Below are 22196 nucleotides of genomic sequence, written 5' to 3'. Positions count from 1 at the left end.
CGGGTTGTAGATGTCGAAATCAAAAAAATATTCCAGAGGGAAGAAACATCGAGCCGTGAAAACATCGGCACCCTAGATAATGAGGCTTTCTTCTTTCCTTTCGGCCGGCAACACGTTCCTGATCAAAATTCATTGTCCGTGCGTGTGCGTTCATCGGCTATAAAACCGCGTTGTCTTCGTTCGAAGTGGCATTCGGTGTTTAGTCTCGCGAATCGGTAGTATCAGCCATGAGGATCGTGATCACACTTGCTTCTATAGTCCTACTTGCCGCTCTCGCAGGAGCACAAAATGTTGCCACTACGACAGGAGTTCTAAATAATATTTATTCTAGGTAAGTCAATGAGAAACGTCTATTCTTGCTCTTTAAACTTAGAGAGAGTTAGAAAAAATGTCTCTTTTTTTTCCCTTTTATAAACTTATAACCTTATAACTCTTGTAACCTTATGTTAACTGTTATTTTTTAAGATACTTTAAGCTCACTTTATTTTTTCAGATGTGTTGATAGTGACTCTATGTTGTCCTGCGTGAAGCCAAAGATCTTGTCTTATCTGAGCGATGCTGTTAAGCAAGAAAGACTTGCGATTACGGAAGATTTGGCGATAGTTAAGTCACGAGAAGCTCCTGAAGAAAACCCCGAAGAATATTATCCTACGAAATACGACATCGCTGATCCAGCCAGAAGAGAACTTCTTAGATCTTTGATGCTCGAAAAGGTGGATGCTTATTTATCCAGTCATACTCTCGAGGCTAAACTACCAGAAGCAATTGTTGGATCGAACATCGTACCGAGATCTTTGGTTGACAGTGTACCAAAGTATCTTAGCGTCCCACTCAGTGATTCCTCCAATGGACAAGGTAAAATATATTTGTTCAGTGGAAGTAGCGACTGAAAACTGAAAATAATCGTTAAAATAAAATTTCATGAATTTTCAGGGCGTGGTTTCGTAAAGAAAGTGATGATTCCTTTCCTCTTGGGTCTCAAGTTCAAGGCCACCGCATTAGTACCCCTTGCACTCGCTTTGATCGCAATGAAGACCTGGAAGGCTCTTACTCTCGGTCTTCTATCAATGGTTTTGAGCGGTGCAATGATGATATTCAAACTAACCAAGCCTAAGGTTGCTTATGAAGTTGTTCATTATGGACATCCTCCCGTAGAACATCCACCTCACTGGGATACTTCAGCCCATGGACCATACAGAGCCTACAGGAAGTAGGAACTCACTTTCCTTATCTCGTTAGATCGTTTATTTAATATTTATTCATGCTACTCAACTACGTTTTATTTATGTTAAATAAAAAATTTTACATTTTTTCATCGAATCCTTTTAATCGAAACTCTTATTTCTACCTTACCGTATCGTTATTTAGAACAAAGTAGAAGTACTCTCTTTTGTAATGTTTACGTATCTATATTCGTAGGTATGTATGTATATATATTCGAGAATAAGTGAAATGAGAAAGCGAAATCACTTCATTCCGATTGCTAGCGAAAGCTTTCTTTTGGTCAGGAAAGTTCTTATCCCTTTAAACTTATACTCCTAAAATATTGTATGATTGACCTTTATATGAAAGAAACGTGCGACAGAGTATGCAGAGTGAATAGTTTTACTAATTAAGAATAAATGGTAATTAAATCCAAGAAAAATATAGAAAGTTACTTTACACCTATTTTGACATAAAGTTTTAAATAAAAATTGTTTGTATCGTAGAATCAACCTTCTTTGGAGTGTATTTTTCGCTTTCTACTAACGCCAAGTGCATAAAACCGTGTGCTGGATACAACGATAGCATTTTGACGAACCTCAGGGAAAACACATCGATCGGAATTCGTTCCAATATCTCAATTGGATGCATATGTAAACGATGACCCGAAATTCCAATTACCACCTCATTGTCGTAACGTTAAAGAGGGAAAAAAAGGAAGAAATAGAAGTAAGAAAGGAAGAAAGAGAGAAAGAGAGAAACAAAAGTCTCTCTTTCTCGACATTCTCTTACGAGAAACTCACGCGCGACTTGCATTTCCGATAGTCTATCCTTCTATCTCTCTCTTTCTCTAGTTCTTCGCGTGAGCGACGTGAAGAGATGTTTTAATTATGTCTCATAGGGGTGAAATTAACGCCTATGACGGATTGTCGCGGTAGCGGAGGGAAAGGAACGTCGTTAACGGAGCAGACGCGTGGAAAGTTGGTTCGTGGCAAGAATAGATGATCGTTCAATGCCGATATTACAACGGTGTTCTCATAGAAAGACACACGAGACTTTCCTACCCTTACATACGTAAGTCTAATTATACTTCCGTCCTCAATTATTCTGTTTAAAATGAACTGCTATCACTTTGGATATTTAATGACTAATTAATCAAAATTATATATATATATATATATATATATATATATATATATATATATACAGGCACCATTGAGTAGAATAATTTATTGAGAATTACAAAATTAATGATTATAATTATCGCGCTACTTGATGTCCGATATTACAAGTAAAAATGGATAAAGATAAAGACAAAATTAAAAATACGTTCTTTCGTGGCATTAATTAAAACAGCATACCAATACGAAATTCGAATATCATCACGTAGAGGAGAAAACTTTCGTTATAAATCCAGAGTTCGTTTGTAAATCACGTATCGAAAGGGTTTAGAGACAAATCGTAATTAGGCAGTCGGCCGATGGACTGTCGGTAAGAAAATCAAATTCCGGGCCAAATTTCATTAACTAGGTATGATCGTTGATAGAAAGCAAATTGACGGCTTTTAATAGGTGAGATTCCATGGCGTGTTTCGTGTACAAAAAATGGGCCTGACCCATTGGCCAGACGACTTTATATCGGCAAGTTCTTCGATCGTTCGTATATCGTTATATTATCGACAAAGTCCATAGAGAGGAGAATCCTCGGTAATTATTAATGCTAGTCACGATTGAAGCCGAGGCCTCGATAATCGAAGACCATACTGAACGAAAAGAAAATTCGTGGTCATGCCGGTGGATTGGTAGGGGGTTCGTGAGCGTACGTACGCACCGTGCATCCTGGACTTGTCGATGTTACGATTCGACGATAGGCCTTCGTATAAATAGCGACATGCCCAACCCATTGGCATCAGTCGTGGTATCAACGTCTTCCTTGGACAGTTCGAGGACGAGAACGAACGCGAGCCATTTTATTATCTTCTTCCTTGGGATATATACGAGACAGGAAGAAACAACGATCCCTTCCGTCATCATGAAGTTCTTCGTCCTATGTTCGTTCATCGCATTGGCCGTGGCTCAGCCAGCGAAAAATGAACTCTGGAAGGGTACCAATTTGGACCAGATGGTCGATCAAACCAAGAATGAATGTGCACAGAAAAACGACGAGGTATCCTGCATGAAGTTCAAGGTTCTCAACCTTCTAGATCAACTCTTCCGCAAGGATAACTTCAAGGTAAAGCAAAACTTCGTTCTTTTCGATAATCCATCGATTAATTTATACCTTTAATTTGATTCTTTTTCTATTTTTTTTTTTTTCACGCAGGTATCCGAGTCTGTGGAGGTAACTCGTAACTCGTATCCCGTCGAAGAAGTATCTGCTCGCGGCGAAGGATCCTTCCTCGACAACGTCCAATCCTATTTAACTACTCACGACGTAACCTTCAAGCTACCCCTTGACTCGACCGTTAAAGTTAGCTCGCGAAACATCGAAGATGACAGGATTACTTTCGACGTCCAGTTCGGTCAGGGTCGTGCTGCCGAAGAAGCTCGCAAATCGAAGCTGAAGAAAGTTGTCATCCCGATTCTCGTGTTCGTCCTATTGAAGGCCATGACTCTCATCCCTCTCGCCATCGGAGTTCTCGGACTTAAAGCGTGGAACGCTCTTCAACTCTCGTTCTTCAGTTTCATCGTCTCCGTCGGCATGGCGATCTTCCAACTTTGCAAAAAGATCGCAGCCGAAGGTCACGCAGCACCGATCTCCGCGCACGGTCCTTGGGAATATCAGACGCAATACAGATCTTTCCAGGATCAAGAACAGGACGCTACCTCGCAATTTGCTCAAAATCTCGCCTATTCGGGATACGCACAATCGTAAAAGAAATTATAAGAAAAAAATCTGACATCTCGACTTTTGTAAAATAGCTACCTTCCTATTTCTATGTTTTATTTATAAATAAATTATTATTATTATCGCAATTCACCTTACGTTATTTCTAATATTTTGATCTACCTTCTTTTATGAATGCTATATACAAAATTTATTAAATGAAATAAAAAGTATTATATAAAATAATAACTATTCGTATATCATTCTTATTCTTTCGTTCAATTGGAAATAATTTTATAAGTTATTCAACAAGTGTTGATATTACTTACTACCTTAATGAGTATATTAATCTAATGTTAATTAATTTAACGGTATTTGATGTGTCGGAATTCTTGTCACGTAATATACATATTAAAAATTTTTATAAAACACCTTGATTAAAATACGGGCTTTTTAATACTTTTCAAGTTTTTTTTATTGCTTTAATTTATTACCATAATATATTAAGCAGGCATACGGATATGAATAATATTAATTAACGATACGATTAATATATTTAAATCATTAAATCTCTCAACGTTTTTATATTAAAATATATAGAATGTACTCATGGAGTGAGGCTACTTTAATGATATAAATATTTTATAAACTATGTAAATGATGCTATCAAATATATTTTCTATGTAATGAACTGTAATACTTTGTGAAATAATGTTCATACCTACCGAAATATGATCTGTATAGATTCTAGGAAGGTTTCTGATATTTTTTGTATTCTTTTTATAAAGTAATGTAAAATGATACTAAATGTAAATACTTAAATACTGTAATAAATTATATAAATAATAATAAAAATACTTAAATATTGCAAATGCTGTAATACTTGAATATAAAATGATACAAAATGTGATAAAGAAATATGTGTTTGAACTAGATTTGCATGAGAAAGTTGTCCACACATTACAAAGACACTTTCCAACATACTTCACTTTCTCTGCTGTGTCCACGAAAAATGACAATGGACAAGATACTGTGTCATAAAAACAAATTTACAATCAAACGAAAAATAGGTAAACCTACGTCGACGAATAGAAAGTATTATAATAGTAAATGCATTGGACGGAACGAGAACGTATAATTTATCAAACGAAAACAGACAAAGCATGTTCGTATCATTGTCTCAAAAGAGTTACTATTGAATGAAAAATTCAAGCCGATGAATGATCATTCATGCCACTTGACGCAATGAATTCTCGAATAAACTTCTCTTAGTCATTCAGCGAACTAATGAAATTCGTAGTGCTTGCTCATACGTTAAAACACGAACAAAAACGCGAGCGAATCGGCAGAGAAGCCATTCCAGTAGGATAGGACGCGAAAGTAGAAAAACTTTTTTTGAAGGATTTAGAAGAAATGGCTGAAAAAGAAACCGGACTTGCGTCGTAATCGTAGAAGCTTATGGTCAGTCGGTACAACGAGTCCAAGTAAGAGCAACTATGAAAGAAAAGACTTAGAGAGAAAGAGAGAAAGAGAAAGAGAAAGAGAAAGAGAGAGAGAGAGAGAGAGAGAGATGAGGGGCAAGTTCCGTTTCCCGTGTATCGCCTGGTACGTATCGCATGCCATCGTGTACGATGTACGCGACGTTGCGCGCGAGAAACAACGAAGCGACAAACAACGACGACGACGAAGACGAAGACAATTGGACAAACGTAGGCGAGTTCGTGTACGTATAGGGACTGCTGGTCTATGCCAGTGAAATTTGAATAATTTTCCTTCGATCGTTGATTCTTGGCATGTGCGACCGAATAACATAGATTTGCGGGGGGCAAATTAAATAAAAGGGGCGGGCCACTCCTCCGTCAGTCGCAGTTCGATCGCCGATCGTTCGTACGCACGAGTCGACGATCGATCTTTATACATATCGTCTTCCATTCCTTGTTTTCCTTTTTATCATAAAGTGGAAACAAATAACGTCGAAAGTGACTTAGCGAGTGTGTGAACAAAACAGAGACATAAAGAAAGAACGATCATGATAGCGATATTATCGATTTTGTTACTGGCAGGATCCACGATAGCCAGTCAGGACTTCCTAACGAATTCTCTGAACCACTGCATCTCCGCGGATTCCTGGTCCAGCTGCCTCAAACACGAGGTCCTTGGATACCTAGATGAAAAGTTGGGTACCATTACCGAAGCCAGGTCTCTCGATACCGTCGATGAAGCCATCGTAGCGAGAACCTTCAAGTATCTCAAGAGTTTTGATTATGGCTTGGACTTACCCTTCACCGATGCCAGTTTAAAATATAGACCGAGTAGAAGCTTGGCTGATCTTGATATTGAATTTAAAGGCAACGATGTTGTTACCAATCAGGCTCGTGGATTACTTAAGAAAAAGTTGCTACTTCCCTTTTTGCTCCTGTTGAAGCTGAAACTAAAAGCACTTATGCCGATCTTCGTGGCTATCATTGGATTGAAAGCTTTGAAAGCTCTAATTCTCTCGAAACTCGCTATCTTAGTGGTCGTTGGATTCCTTGCCGTACAATTCTTAAAGAAGGGTGGCATGATGATGCCTATGGGTACGTGAATAAACATTCTACGAATTTATGAAATTAATATTATTAAAAGTTAAATTTTGTGAAGGATGTAATCTAAATAATTTATATGTTTCAATGCTCTAGGTATGTCAATGGAACCGGCTTCTCCCGCATACGGAGCTCCACCTATGCCCTCGACCACGTCGAGCTACGATCCGGCTAACACATGGGACGGAACCGGCCCGTATTCCCGCGTTTGGACGCCGACCAATGGAGTGGAGTCTCAGAATTTAGCATATAGCTATTATTCACCCAGCAGTGGTTCAAGCTCGTATAGTTCGCTTGGTTCTTCTTCATCCTCTTCGTCTTCGTCGTCTTCATCTTCAGGCAGCTCATCGAACTACTAGACGAAGAAGGCTAAGTGATCCATTCGTCAATGCCAGTCTCGATCGTTCGTCTAGACCAAAGAAGCTAATAACACTGAATTGACACGCGAATCGAAGCAAAATACAGCTTTCGATGAGCTCTCACCTCCACTTCCTTCCCTCTCATCGACTAATATTTCTCGTATGTCCTCGAAGAATATCATCGATCATCACATTGGACGTACTTCGATGTATTAGATCCGATCAGCAAAATAGCCGATCGAAGTTTTTGATCTTTCCTGTCGAAAATGTCGATGGATCATCGAGTGAATATCAGCGAGTACGAGATATGTTACCATTTTATGTTAGACGGTTAATTCCTTTTGTACGATCCCACGATTTATATTTATTGTTCTTCGCGTAAGACATGATAATTTATTATTACTTTCACATTTGTTAATAAAAGCATTTTTCCTGTAAATATTGTGGTATTAATTTTTTAATCATTAACGTTCTATTTTTATGAATATAGAACACCTGGCTGAATGTTACCATATATACAATCAGTAAAACGGGTTATCATCATTTCATGAATATTCAAGACGTGAAGAAATTCGAAACTATATCCATTATTAATTAAACACAGCATATGCTTTATGTGCATATAGGTCACATTTGTATGGCAAAAATGATGGCAACAAATGATAAAATTTATAATTTCTTTTTATATTCAGAATACAAATTTTTTCTATTCAAATTTATTACCTAAGAAGGAAATATTCTCTTTATCATAATAAATTATCATTACTATAATGAAATATTGTAATAAAAATATTTTATTATAATTGTATTAAATAATTATGCAAATTTGTTTATTGTTTTTAGCATCATACGACATACTAGCATGATTGTACTTATTGTTTTGATAATATCTGTATTTTATGGTTGGTCGGCAACGTAGGAAACGATACATGATTGATAAAAGAGTAAATAGTTTCGAAGATTAAATAGAATAGCTTTTTTTGTTATTTTTTAGTTTAATTTACGCTTTTTTTCTTATACTTTTAAATAATATAATTGCAAAATATGTTTAATAATCGATGAAAGCTACATTGTTGACGGTCGGTGATGAGAATCAAATTGCTGTAGATGTCGTGTTCGGTATAAGAAAATATCCGTGTATTTTCTAAAACTGAAATTATTCATTTAATAACAAAGTAAAATAATTTGTCATATGTCGTAGATCAGCAAACATTTTCTAAGAAAAGTCGTATCGATAACTGAATTTATTAATTGAATCATTAATTCTATAATCTTTAGCGCTGCATTCCGGTAGTCTCGATTAACAGAAATAATACAATTTAATGAAATATTATATAATATTTTCATATATAACGCCGTTTTCATATGTCGGCGTTTATTTTTATAACGAGCTCGAAATTTTCTCCATTTGTTATCTAATTCAATTAAAACAAATAATTCATTTTTTGGTTTTTGAAAAAATGGTGATTCATTATCATAATGCTTAAGTCTTAAATTTTATTTCGCTTTTAGGACAATACTTTTTCTTCTGACTTTTATTTTACATTAAAAACTTCATATTACAAATTAAAAACTAGATTTTATATTACAAATTAAGAAAAAAACACACACACAATGATCACTAAACACAATAAAATTGATTTGCAAGATAATCCAAGTAATTCGAAAGAGCTCCTAGAGATACACAATAATCGAAAAGGTTTCGTCGAAAGAGTTGCTGCATGAATGGTACAAGCTCCAATGCCCCACAAGAAAATCGACATAATCCGCTTTGGAGCCCTCGTCCCTTTAACCGCTTGACCACAGGATCTTCTACTCTAAGGATATCGACCTTTCTGAGGAGGGAGATAGAAAGAATAAGTAAGAGAGATAGAGAACGAACTACCAGTCCATCTCGAAGTAGTTTCGTCATTGTGCAGCCACTTGACGTTTCTTACAAACCGTGAAAAGATTTGCGAATTATGTTGTTTGAAAAGGAAGCAAGAAGTCATTCGGACCTTTCGAAGAAAAGAAACTTTCGTTATTCGCTCGAGAGAAAATATATTCGATTTGAGAAAATCTATATTGCTCTTTCTTAAAGATTTTAATCAGTGAAGAACTAGCAGGAAATAATGTTGAAACGTTTATGACTTACATTATATAAACCAATTGCATAAGATAACGTTGATAAGGTATCGATTATAGTTCGGTAAACGATAATCAACGATACCTTATAATTTGTCAGTTACCGTAAACGTTCCACTTTTAGACAAAAATTTATAGTCGCGCCAGTCACGCACCTCGAATGAAGAAAAGCAGACCTTTGCGTGTGACGCAATGTACGCTTTAACGATGGCATTCACTTCGCGCATAGTAGATACATACATATGTAGTACGTACGAGCAACGTCTTGCGTTATATTTATACCCTCTTCGTTCCTTCTTGCATTTTCTTTGAGTTCATCGTCGTTCATCCTTTTTCGACGGAGATCCCAGATTTGAGAAACAACTCAATTGCCTTCCACCTTTATTTATTCATAACGATCATCAATGAATTATTAATATAAAAACCCAAGTTCGTTTCTATATTCTATCAATTATTTTCAATGAGAAACGAACGATATTCCACTTAAGATAATTAGCGTATTTCACGACCGCGTAATTACGAACATGCGTTCGATTTATCGATCGATCGATTCTCCAGGATGCAACATTTCCTGTACTCTTTATATATTCTTCAGGATATACCCAAAAGTAGAAAGGAAAAAAAAGTTTTACACGTTTGTCGATCCAAGCTGCAGCGTTCGTTTTTTTTTCTTCTTTCTCTCATTCGGGACCCATTAAAAAAAGTTGCTCGAAAACTGGAGATCCTTTGTGGGCGTATATTCGTATAGAGCGTACGCCTGGTTCTGATCGAGAAAATGAGAAAGAAATAAAGAAAGAAAGAAAGAAAGAGACAGGAAGAGGAAGAGAAAAAGGAGCATAGAGAGGGCAACTGTCTGGGGATGCAACGTACGGCACGGTGAGTGTAGGTGCCTGTTACACAACCGGAAGCACTTCTCTCTACCGGGGATGGAAAAAGAAAGTTCTTCATGAACCAGAATCCAGTCTTCGTGCTCCCCTTTCCGTATGCTACGCCTCCATTTTTTTTATACATATCACGTACTCACGCAGCTCTTCCTCGTTCATATAGATCATAGGTGGGCAACTGACGGCCCGCGGGCCTTGTACAGTTCACGCTTTTATTTTGTATGCTTTGGTAAAATCAGAGAAAATAATCTCCTCTATTTGATATCGCCATGTCTCGTAAGCTGCACACCTTTTGTTTCTATATTTTATTCTTTTTTTTTATATTAGTTTCGTATCGTTATTGACATTTATATATTAATGGCCGATGCAAACGTGTGGTAACACACGGTAACGTCCGGTTGGTCAAACGTGCGTTGCAACGCACGTATATTTTGAACGTAGCAATGCATATAAGAGTGCGACGCTATATACACGCAATATGCTATCGAACTTCTAATTGAAGAAATTAAAAAATGTGACAAAATTTGAAATGTTACGAGCAAAGATTATGATGACAAAAATAAAAAAGAAAGCATCCTGAACGAATATTTGTCGAAAATTATCGAATAATTTTGATAAAAATGATCTAAACATCTGAAAGATTTATATTTATTTCATTAAATAATTTTCGAAAGAATAATACGTAAACACAACGCACATCTGCATTGCTCGTTTGCAGTAATGCATCGTACATTTGATGACATTTAATTTGGTGCATAACTTATTTCTCGTCTGCATTAGAATTAAAAAGAATTGGTATTTAAAATTTTTAAATGATAATATTTCGAAAGTAAAAATATGTTATGCTATATTTTTCTTACTATCATCAATAATTATAATAATTATTTTCGCTAAACCAATATATAATATCTATATTCTAATTATTCCTATTCTACAGTAGATAAAGTGTAAAAATATCTCGTAAGCTGCACACAGCTTCATAGATTTTGTTTTTAAACGTAGAAGGATGACTAATGAACTTAGATATTGACAGAACGGATTGATTGATGTTGAAGATCGTGTGACCCACGGCAGAGAAAAAGTTGCCCACCTCTGATACAGATTATAGACTACTACATCTTTTGGGCAAAAAACTGTTCAACGCCGAACACTTTTATTATTTTATGTATATATATGCTATACGCTTTTATTATGAACTTTTCAACTACTATATCTTCATTTCAATTACTATTTAGCATATTCTTGATTTCGTTCCAATATAATCTTCTGGCTATTTTTATCAATTAATTTATAGGAAAAAGATCTTGATTTGAGAATGCGATTGTATTTGAATTATATTACTAAGTATGATTTCTAATCTTTGTTTCGAATATTTATCTATTCTTAATATTAAGATTACTAGTTAAATAGAGAAGATTGTTTATTAGTGAAAATATTTTTATGAAATTTATTTTCATTAAAAATGAAATAAATATTATCTATGGATGAAGATAGGAGGCTGTAAATAAATTAGTTTTCTTAATAGGAGTGAGAAATATATGATTTATTTATTCTTTTATCACGTGAATTTTCGTAATGAATTAACTCATCTTAGACGTCGGTTTAACCTGTTTAACAGGTTAAAGAATTTTACAGAAATGATTTGATTTCTTTTATTTTCGTTCATAAAAGTAGTCCTTCTTTACTCGTATGCTCGAAGGAAGAACCGCGTCGTCTGTAACACACGCCGTGTGGTTTGTGGTGCTTACGTAATATCAATGTTCTTCCTCTTCGTCTCTTCTAGGTGGTTTATTTTATAAAATAAACATTGTTCGTGTATCAACGCCCACGCTAGCGACTCGATGCAATCGAATATCTAATAATGTGTATAAAAATCCGTCTTTAAGTCGCACGTATAGAGAGCGTACATCGTAATTACCATAATCATAGAACTACTTCGACCGAACCGCGTGGCTACTTTATTGTAAGCGACTGACCGCTTCGATCGCGATACGCTATGACATTTAATTCTCTTTTTCTTGCTTTTTCGATCAGCTGCATATCCCGTTTCTTTTTCTCTTCGTCTTGTCTTCTTCTCTGCTGAGGATCGCGGGACGATCATTTACGTTACTCCCTTGCGGCCATCAGTTAACATTTCTAACTAACATCCCGGAGAAAGGAATCGACGGTGGACGATGAAATGTCGATAATCAAAATCTCGTATCGTACTTCGAGTCTTAACAATTGCAATTATTTAATCCGTAACCTTTAAATATTAAATAAGAAATTAACGACTCGACTAGAGGAATATAACAAAAACCAACGAGATTATCTCTCATCATGGTGACGTCCCAAAGGCGGCAAAAATTCTAATCTATAACCCGCACAACAGGTGTGCCAAGAATCAAGTACCATTTCTTTATGTTAAATTATATTCTCGTGTCAAAGATCCGATAGATCGATAAGGACTCTTTCCAAGAGAATGGGGAAAAAGAAAAGGTGCCTTTAGAGAATGCGAGAAAAGAAAGTAAAGAAAGCAAGAGACTCCAAAAAAGGAAAGAAAAAAAAACGAGAAAGAAGAGAGAAAAAAAGAGAAAAGACTGCCGCCTTCGAAAGTCACAGGTAAAGGGTCCGTATGAGTACAAGTGCAAAAACACTTCTGTTTGGCAGGCGTTAACGACTCCATTCTCCTCGCACCGACGCTTCGAGATTTTACCGCGATCCTCGACGCGAAGGGTTGCTCGTAAAGTAGTAAAGAAGTCACGTTCCCTCGGCTTTTTACAAATTTGCGACTAGGGGAGAGAAAAGCACGTGGTATTTCTTCGAAAGGGCGATCATCGGTGGCCTTTATCTCATACAGATCGGTTCGACGCCCTTCACGAGTGCCGGCACGAATTCGAAAACGAGTCTAACCATTGTCTTTCACCGAGAAAAGTGATTCGTATCAAAGGCTCCCATCAATCGTGAAAAGACATGAATTTATTTCACTACGGTTATTGGTTAACAATCTTCGTTGGGTGTCCCTCTTAAGACCCGTCTGTTTTAGATTGACTTGTATTTATATGAACTAAAAAAAAAGGGAGTGCTTTTTATGTAACACGTTACTAAGAAAACCACTATTAGACAATTTATTACAAAAATTTAGTAAAGTAGATAAATTCTGCATAAATAAAATATTAATTTGTGTAGATTAAGAGATAAATACGAATGCCGTATTTGAAGGATTAAACTTAAATGACGATACTATATTGAGAAGTAGAAAGAAAGAAAGGAAGAAAAAAAGGGACGAAAAGCGAGGATCGAGCGCCATTAACGAATTCTTCTGGTTTCTTTGGTGGGCTGCTCTAATCGGAAACGTCGAGACACCACACGGCGACACGGCCGATTACAGTAGGACGCCATATTTACGACGCCGATCAATGGAACTCGTGTTTGCTAATGAAATCCGTATATTTCGGACGGTCCTCTTTTCTCCGTGATGATTCGAGACCACCAATAACGCGACGAGGAGTCGCCAATCAGTGCGATTGATCGGGACGAAACTTTTTGCGAACGTCTTCGTTGAAAAACATTGAAAAATTGAATCGTAAAACACAGTAAGCATGGAAATTATAGTTAGGCCATCATCGATACGATTTTTTACTATCTCCTTCGTTAACTTCCGCCGTTTCTCTCGGGCATCGGCCGAGCACGAAGTGCTTAGAACATCGGAGGAATCCTCTCCTTATCCACATGTTTTCAAGGGTCAGTGAGCTCCTCGCTCGCGAGACTCCAATCGGCGTCTTACGATGCATTCTTCCTTCGTTGAACTAGAAGATAGAAGAAAGAGAGAAACAAACAAATTTTATGGTACTGGAACGAGGTTTCATTAATAAAAAAAAAAAGATATAATTGAAAAGAGCTAGTATCAAAAAATAATGAAGATTATTAGAGATATAACACCCTGATAACAGATACCTGGACAAAGTATGAAACGTAGCTGAGATTTACCGATTGTTTTCGAACTCCTTGAACAATCCAAAACAATAGAAACTAGATAAAATAAGGTACACTTAAAACTTTTTTGGACCGATAGAATAGATTCTCCGAGCTTTTAAATACTTTACGCGTTCATTTCTATAGCGAAGGAAGACGATCTTATCGTGTCGTTGGATAGAACGGACAACTACAGTGCGAGCAGCAAGCCTTTGAGCCTTCAACGTCCTCGCTCCTCGAGGATTCGAAAGGAGATTCCTTCGTGGTGTCGTCACGGATTTTATGCATTCCTACGCGGACGCCTCGGGAGACTTCCTTAAAACCGAAAGTGATATGGAAGATGCTCTCACCAAGGAAAAGACAAACGAATCGTCGTGGCGTTCGGCCCTACTCCTTGACTCGTCGACGACACTTTGGTTAAGATACGTACACACTGTGTAAAAGGACACCTTGGGATAATCTCGGAGAGAGTAGTTACATCCATCCTTGAAAGTCGCCTTTCCTTTCTTCGCCGCGATTCTAAGCGACTTGGAACGTCTTAACACGAAATAGTTATAATTATACAAAGCGACAACTTTTCCTGTTTGTTAAAAGCTTAAAAATATAGGGTTGCTCTTCGCATGAGCTGTATACGTATAGAAGATACATATGACGTAACAATAAAATAATCGTACCATTAAAGAAATCGTTTCCGAGAGCCGGAAGCGGGTCCAAGACAGCTGGCGAATTTCCAAGCAGCTGGAAAAGGTGAAGATAATTGGAGAAAAAGGTTCTTCACGATGGATAGGTAAAATCGGTCGAGAAAGGTACTTTCCACCGAATGGTGTATATGCCTGTGGTATGCGGAAGGGTTGAGGGTACCCTCCAATTTTTTTTTCATTCGCTTTTTTTAATCCTCTGCACTAAGCAAGGGCGGTTAGAGGAATACCGTTAGGTCAACCAAGTTCGTTCGCAAGCTGCCCTTAAGATCGTGTCCGTTGCTTCTGCTGGTGGTGGAACTTCTTTTTTTCCTTCTTTCTTTCTTTCTTTCTTTCTTTTTCTTCTTCCTCTTCTTTTCCTAGCGCTTCCTGAAGACCCTCATCTTCATCTAACTGTAGTCCATGTAATCTACGCGCTGCTTCCGCGTTTCGGGGACCGCCGTTCCCAACAAACGTCTTCGGTTCTTTTCGTTCTCATAGTCCCCAGAAGAAGTGGGTCGGGCCTTACGGAATTACGTTAAACCGACCATCGAAATCGAACCTTTTCTAAACGATACCGCTATACGAGTTATCTGCGGAGAGAGGTGGGAATGATTAGCATTCACATATTCTTTTCAAGTAATTTATTTTCTTCGTTAGTTATCAAAAAAATCTGCTAATAACAAACGGATTTCTATAAACGGATTCGTACTAATGGATGTAACGAGGACGCTCGTAAAGATCGACTGTCATAAAGCATATTTATATTTCAAAAATTCCTGATATATGACCCACAATTTTTTAGGATAATTTATGATCGTGATCTCGAGAATGCTAATAAAAAATTAATTGTGTTATTTGGTCAAGCCGTATTTCGGTCAACCATGATGAGCAAATTTTAAGAAGTATATAACAGATAGCGGATTCAAAAAATTCTCTATAAAGTCATTATATTGCGGAGCAATTTAACCATTGTGACGGTTCACGGCTAATTTTGAATGTAAATGGTCAATTTTCATTTTTTTATTCCTTTTCATTTATCTTCTTACTTTCTCCTCCAACGAAATACATGCATTAACTTATTGCAGTATAATGTTCTTCTTTGCTGGATGTCATACGACGATAAAATCGTGTGATCAACCAACACGACGATAAACATACGATATTCTATAAAATGTGCTTTGTTTATCTTTTGTTGAATTGATTGATCGTGCTATCGTATGATATTCAGCAAAAATAAAGCTAAGACTATCAAATTTCCTATTGTTCTATCAAAAATTTGCTTGATTAGAACGTACAACTAAAAGAGATATAATAATATTTTTGAACGAGAACAAATTGTCCAATTTCGGAACAATGTATTTATCTTTTATAGATTCTCTTTCTTTCTCAAAGAAAGAGTCTAACAGGGTGAGTATGAAAAAGTGACTCTTGTGTCTGTAATTTTAGTAATTATTGTTTTGCTAAACAACTTTTTTTTTGCCTAAAACACCATTTGAGAAATTTCGAATCTCTACTTCCTTGTTCAAGAATAATATTAGAAATGAAAGCTTTAAATCTTAGATTTTTTCGATTACTATTTAAGATATTTAAATGAAAAAGAAAGGAAATGTAGTCACATATTAACTTTATTTCATATTTTTTCAGAATTATAAATCAATAATCAAAGAGAAGAAAAAAAGAATTTATATTTTCAGGATAGCTTTGACAAACAACCATTTGAGTGAGACCCCTCTAAAAGAATAAAAAATAATACTGCATTATTTATCTGTCATGCATAAAAGTTTCAGAAAAACCGGCTTTGTGGAACAAAAGTTAAAAAATTAAAAAACAATAAAAAATTCAATATATCTATAGATAATAAAAATTTATTTTTATAATTTCACAAAAAGAAACAAGAAATTGGCTTAACAAAATAAATGAGTAAGTAAAAATTGTAAACAAAACAAGATAATATAAAAATAATATAAAAATAATATTCTTTAATTATCTCGTTATGATGTTATGAGCTTAAATTAAACTAAAGTTAATAAACTAATTTTTATCGACTATTTCCGCCGTTGTATCAATTGAATTAAATAAGTGAATTAAATAATCAATATTTCAGATGATTTAATAATTTTTTATTTATAATGACAATGATAAATAATGAATAATTATAGCTACACGTGAACAAGGTATCATTATTTTTTGTTTTGAACGTATTCTGTTATAAGATATAATAAAGTTGTAACGCATCATTTCTTTTTTTTTATATTTAACAGATTAAACTATAGGTAATGAACATTTTAAGAAAGTAAAGAAAATAAAGAAAATAAAATTGATAATAGGTACATAAAAATAGCGAAATAAAATAATAAAAATTATCAGGTTTGGTAATAAAAGGTACAATTGCTATTAATAAAATAAGGTTTATGAAAAGTCTTAGGTAGATAAGATTAGGCCGGTACAAGATAGAATAAACCATGATCAAGGAATGATAGAAAGGCTACAGCGACGATCGGACTTCTCGTTGAGGATAATCAGCTCATTCATATCCGGAATGTTGAAACTGCTAAGGATGCATAAGAAATTTTAAAGATTTATTATCAAAAGACATCGCTGACAAATAAGGAATTTCTTTTAAAGAAAATATGTAGCCGTAAATTATCGAAGAACGGTGATATGAAAAACATAAATTGCATGTAAAATATGATAAATAAATTATCGACTCTCAAAAAAACAGTAAATGATAAAATGTTTACAGCGAAGTTACAATGTAGCTTATTATAACACCTTAATAACAGTATTAGAGAACAAAACAAAATTTTAAATACGTTAAAAGGGAAATTAATAAATGAACATATTTGCTGAATATAAAATCTGAAATTTGTGAAAAAATTAAAGAATAAAGCTCAAGTAGAAACTAAATTTAATAAAAGGCTTAAAATGATAAGATTTGATCGAGAAAAGGATTATATGAGCAAAAAATTAAGGGACTTTCTTAAAGATAATTGTATTAAAACTTAATATATACTACAACATATTCACCGTAAGGAAACGATGTTGTGGAACGAAAGAATAGATATTTAATAAAAATAACAAGGTGTATGTTAATAGATACAAATTTTAATAATAAATATTGTAAAAAAGTTGTAGTAACAACTAATTATTTACAGAATAGACTTTCGATTAAAAAAATGGTATTTCAAGAAATCAGATTTAAAAACTATTCATATTTTTGTAAAAAACTAGATCATAAGACAAAAGAACTATTATTTGCCGAATATTCGTCATACAAAAGCATACAGATTTTTTTGACAAAGATGCAGTCAAAATCACGATAAGCAGAGATGAAAAGTTTCTAGATAAAGGAATAGATTGATATATAACCATAAGTTAATATAAAACAGCATTTCTCAAACTATGTTTACCGGATGGCAATAAATATTTCGTAAAAAATTATGCAAATTAATATTATTTTACTATTTTCATATGTTTCGTTTTACATAATATTTGAAAATAAATGTTTGTTTTGTTTTCTTAACTCTTATATTTACTTGCTTAATTTATTTATTATTAATATGTATCTATTCAATAAAATAATCGATATGTTCTATTAAAATTTTAAGATTTGTAAAGTGTTCCGTCATAGAACCTATTTGGGAAACGCTGATATAGAAGACGACATTTTAATACGGCATAATCCCGCAATAGAAAAGGAAGCACATAAGTATCGTATAAAGAAAGATAAAGATAAAAAGCAAATAAGGAGATCCGATTGAATAAATAAAGCTATATCTTTCGTGCGATTAGAATATACGATAAAATTGGCTAAAGTTGACATACCTGAATTTAAAATTATTGAGAGAGCGTTATCAAGACCAAGCAAACATAAATGGAAAACAGCGATAGATGAAGAAATTACGTTATTTAAACAAAATGAAATATAGACTTCGGCGAATTTACCTTATCTAATTGGATATAAATGGGTTTACAAATTAAAATTAGATACAGAAGGAAAGATTTTTATATATAAAGTGCATTTAATCAAGGATATAATCAAAAATACGAAATTGATTAAAGTAAGAGTTTGCACAGTCATGAAACCAATCAGTTCCTACAATACTTTCAACTGTTGGAAGAATTAAGTCGATCGTCCAGCATTATGATGTAAAAAATGCATTCCTTAAAGGAAAGTTAACCGAAATAATATATATGAAACAATAAAGCATTTATATATTTCATAACTTCATGATATGAAGCTAACGAACTGAAAGTTTGTAAATTTAAGAAAGGAGGGAGCTTTAATTAAAAATTATATAGACTAATAACTGGCAAAAGGATGGAATAAAACCTGCGACGACAAATTTTTACAAAAAACAAAATTTAATTAAAGCAAAACGGATCGATTGTTTACATATAACACTTAGAAATGATAAGTATACTTATAATATAAGTTAATATTTTGATTGCAGACAATATAGAAAAAGATATGATATTATGCGAAATGTATTAGATAAAACGTTTTATATAACTAATTTCGAAAACGTAAATTATATTTTGTTATACAAATAGAAAGAAATAAAAATGAAATTTTCTATATTAATCTTATATAAGAAAGGTATTTAATATATACGGATCGTGACTGTAAAGCTACTAGCGTACCATTAGATATACTACAGAAGATAAAAGATGAAGGACCCTATATGACGAACAATGAGAAGTTAATAGGAGCATTAATGTATATCGTACCAAAACCATATATCACTATAAATGTCATAATCTTAAGTAAAAAGATTAAAAATGCCGGAAATGTAGGCTGGATCAAAACGAAAAGAGTATCGAGATATTTGAAGGCAATAATTCATTATAAATTAAAATAATGTGATGGTAGAAAAGAAAATATCTTGTAGAATACGTAAATGCAAAATGGATGCAAAATTGGATAGATGGAAAGTATAACAGTGGATATTTAATGTCGCTTCTATTAATTCGATAAGTAGAAAACAAATATGCATAGCACTCTTATTTACAAAAGGGGAATACATCGTACTCACGGAAGTTTGTCAAAAGGCTTAGACGATTAGAGCAAGATTTTGGTTTTATATAAACAAAGCCTAATGTTATATAAAACTAACAGTTTACAAAGTTATATGAAACTAACTTCTACTATGAAATGTACAAAACATATAGATATCACATAGAAACAAAATTCCATTACATAACAAAGTTTCAATTTAGAAGGTAGATTAATTTTAGATTATAGTTACTGAACTTTTTTTAGATTACAGTTATTTACTGAACAAAGTTAAAACTATTATGTAACAAAATTGGATTTATAAAAAAAAATGAAAACGGTCGTTGAGGAGGGACATTAGATAGTTGGTAACCAACCGACAGTTACGGATTGTCGAAGGAAGTTGTAATGATTGGCCTCAACGGTTTTTTGTTTCATTTTCTTTTGTTTTGGACGTATTTTATAATGAAACATAATAAAGTTCTATCTGTAACGCATCGTTCCATTTCTAATATCTAACAATCCTTATTTCAGCATTTGTTTTATTAGACCATTTTTGTTATAGAATTATAAAAATAAATATTTATTTTTTATATTACCTATATTGAACGTTCAATGTCTTTTAATTTTTTAAGTATGTTCCACCAACTTGATTTCTCTGAAACTTTTACCGATAATAGGTAAATAATAGAGTATTATTCTTGATTTTTTAATGGGTCCTTCTTAAAAAATAAATTATTTTTTCCTACCTTTAATAACAATACTGAAAAAAATATATGAAATAGGTTTAATATGTAATAATTGTTCCTTTTTTTCATTTAAATATTTTAAGTAGTAACTAAAAAAAAGATAAAGTTTTGAGTTTTTATTACCATGTTATTCTTAAACGGAAGGGTAGAAATCCGAAATTTCACAAAATGGTGTTTCAGATAAAAAATATTGTTTAACAAACGATGAAAACAAAAATTGGAAGAAGGGCCATTTACTCATACTTATCCTTTGCAGATTCTTTTATGTTAAAAGGCACAACATAAGATAGAGGAAACATCTAAGATACATCTACGGTATAAACTTAAAATTTTTTTCCGACGGTGAACGTAAAATTCCACTCAGTTGCCGCACCGTGACGGATTACATTGATTTCGTGGTCTATATCGGATAACGCGTGAAAGTAAAGAGAGGAAAGAGCACCTAGATTCGTAATGATTTTACTTCTAAGGATATTGTTATATATTAAAGAGAAGTAATAAGAGAAAGATACAAAAGAAAGGATAAAAAGAGGAAGAAGAAGAACAATATGGAAACGGTCGCGAAGGAATGCACGATGCAAGGTCGCGTACCGTAATTTAACGACGTTTGCAAATTTAGCTGACCTTTTTTGTCGTCGAAGCATATTTATGCGTTTACGGTGCACCTTGCTGAGGTGTTCGAGGACATAGATTTGTCTTTTCTTAAGGCAGACCCTTAACGGTATCACGAAAAATTTCGGATATACCTGAAATATTATACTAAAAATACTGACCAACGATGCGCGAAGGTTACTACGCGAGAAACAAGGACGTCATTCGAGAGGAACGAAAAGAAAAATGAAATGAAATAAAGAGAAAAAGAGGTGAAGAAGGAGACATCGCATCGATTAATCGTCGCAAACGTTTGACCAAATATCTTCTCGCCTCAATCGCCAAATCGGTTTTTCGTATACGAGTTATCGCAGTGATCTTATAAGAAACGATTAATTCTAATTTTTTTTTTTTTGATGTTTCACGGTAAACAGAAAGCGAACGATTGAATATATTAAAATTTACATGACTATAGCGTTCGAACGCATTAAAACTTGCCAGCAATTTACTTCGGCAATGCGATGAATGTATGAGAAAAATGTCCGTTTTTCCACGAGGTAAAAGAAAAAGTTCTCTACTAGACTAATCGCGATTTCTTGCAAGAATCCAGGGACGCGTCCTCGACTTTGCCTGCCGATGTCGTTCGCAACGCAAATCGGCTCGTGCAACTTTTTTTCTGTAATTTTCAATAATTTCGATCGGAGTTGTTTTCTTTCTCCCTCACATAGACAGAACATCGAAGAGAAAAAACGATTAAAGAAGAGTCATCTCGAAGAGCCGAGAAGAACGAATAATTGTGTTTTCTCCTTGGACCATCGTATCTTTCGAGCACCTTGGCTCGTAAGGACGACACGAGAATGGTGGAGAGACAAACGGGAGGGAAAGAAGAAGTCGGAATATCTGAGATAAGGGAGAAGAGTGGAAAAGAGAGAGAGCGGGAGAGGAGAGGACGAGTAGGGAGTCGAGCGATGAGATAGTGGGGGTACCAGCGTACCAGCAGCAGCAGGGGAAGGAGAGCCGAGCAACCCGAGAAGAGAGAACCTAGTAACCTAGTGCCGAGAGATGCCTGCAGGTCTGCAAAAACAAAAGAGAAGTGCGTGGCACGTGGCCCATTCGCCGATCAGCGCCGATACGTCGTGATTAGTAGCGCGACGTTCGCTGGTACCCGAGCCTTTCCTCATGAGGTTCTCTCGCCTACCTTGGGAATGGACTCTCGCTCGCGTATCGCTATCCCCTTCCTTGAAATTT

General features: G+C 34.7%; 3 protein-coding genes across 3 annotated transcripts; all 3 read left to right on the top strand.

The window, feature by feature from the left end:
* Nucleotides 1-227: 227 nt before the first annotated feature.
* On the top strand, nt 228-1320 carry LOC127062004 (uncharacterized). The gene is made up of 3 exons (XM_050989553.1): nt 228-331; nt 494-855; nt 934-1320. The coding sequence occupies exons 1-3, from the start codon at nt 228-230 to the stop codon at nt 1212-1214; spliced, it is 747 nt and encodes a 248-aa protein (XP_050845510.1). The 3' UTR covers nt 1215-1320.
* A 1811-nt stretch (nt 1321-3131) lies between these two features.
* On the top strand, nt 3132-4182 carry LOC127061753 (uncharacterized). Its single transcript, XM_050989061.1, has 2 exons — nt 3132-3435; nt 3526-4182. Exons 1-2 carry the CDS (start codon nt 3235-3237, stop codon nt 4075-4077), a joined length of 753 nt encoding a protein of 250 aa, XP_050845018.1. The 5' UTR covers nt 3132-3234; the 3' UTR covers nt 4078-4182.
* Nucleotides 4183-6058: 1876 nt separating this feature from the next.
* Nucleotides 6059-7315, top strand: LOC127061748 (uncharacterized). Its single transcript, XM_050989057.1, has 2 exons — nt 6059-6605; nt 6708-7315. Exons 1-2 carry the CDS (start codon nt 6059-6061, stop codon nt 6968-6970), a joined length of 810 nt encoding a protein of 269 aa, XP_050845014.1. The 3' UTR covers nt 6971-7315.
* Nucleotides 7316-22196: the final 14881 nt, after the last annotated feature.

This window comes from Vespula vulgaris, chromosome 2 (genome assembly GCF_905475345.1).
Source record: "Vespula vulgaris chromosome 2, iyVesVulg1.1, whole genome shotgun sequence".
In the NCBI taxonomy this organism is placed as follows: domain Eukaryota; kingdom Metazoa; phylum Arthropoda; class Insecta; order Hymenoptera; family Vespidae; genus Vespula; species Vespula vulgaris.
This window is presented reverse-complemented; position numbering and strand designations above follow the sequence as displayed.

Excerpts from the sequence above, each read along its gene's own strand:
- LOC127061748 (XM_050989057.1), top strand. The coding sequence starts at position 6,059 with ATGATAGCGATATTATCGATTTTGTTACTGGCAGGATCCACGATAGCC. Across the intron at positions 6,606-6,707 it reads TGGCATGATGATGCCTATGG|GTATGTCAATGGAACCGGCT; the intron begins GTACGTGAATAA and ends TCAATGCTCTAG.
- LOC127062004 (XM_050989553.1), top strand. The coding sequence starts at position 228 with ATGAGGATCGTGATCACACTTGCTTCTATAGTCCTACTTGCCGCTCTC. Across the intron at positions 332-493 it reads CTAAATAATATTTATTCTAG|ATGTGTTGATAGTGACTCTA; the intron begins GTAAGTCAATGA and ends TTATTTTTTCAG. Across the intron at positions 856-933 it reads TGATTCCTCCAATGGACAAG|GGCGTGGTTTCGTAAAGAAA; the intron begins GTAAAATATATT and ends ATGAATTTTCAG.
- LOC127061753 (XM_050989061.1), top strand. The coding sequence starts at position 3,235 with ATGAAGTTCTTCGTCCTATGTTCGTTCATCGCATTGGCCGTGGCTCAG. Across the intron at positions 3,436-3,525 it reads TCCGCAAGGATAACTTCAAG|GTATCCGAGTCTGTGGAGGT; the intron begins GTAAAGCAAAAC and ends TTTTTCACGCAG.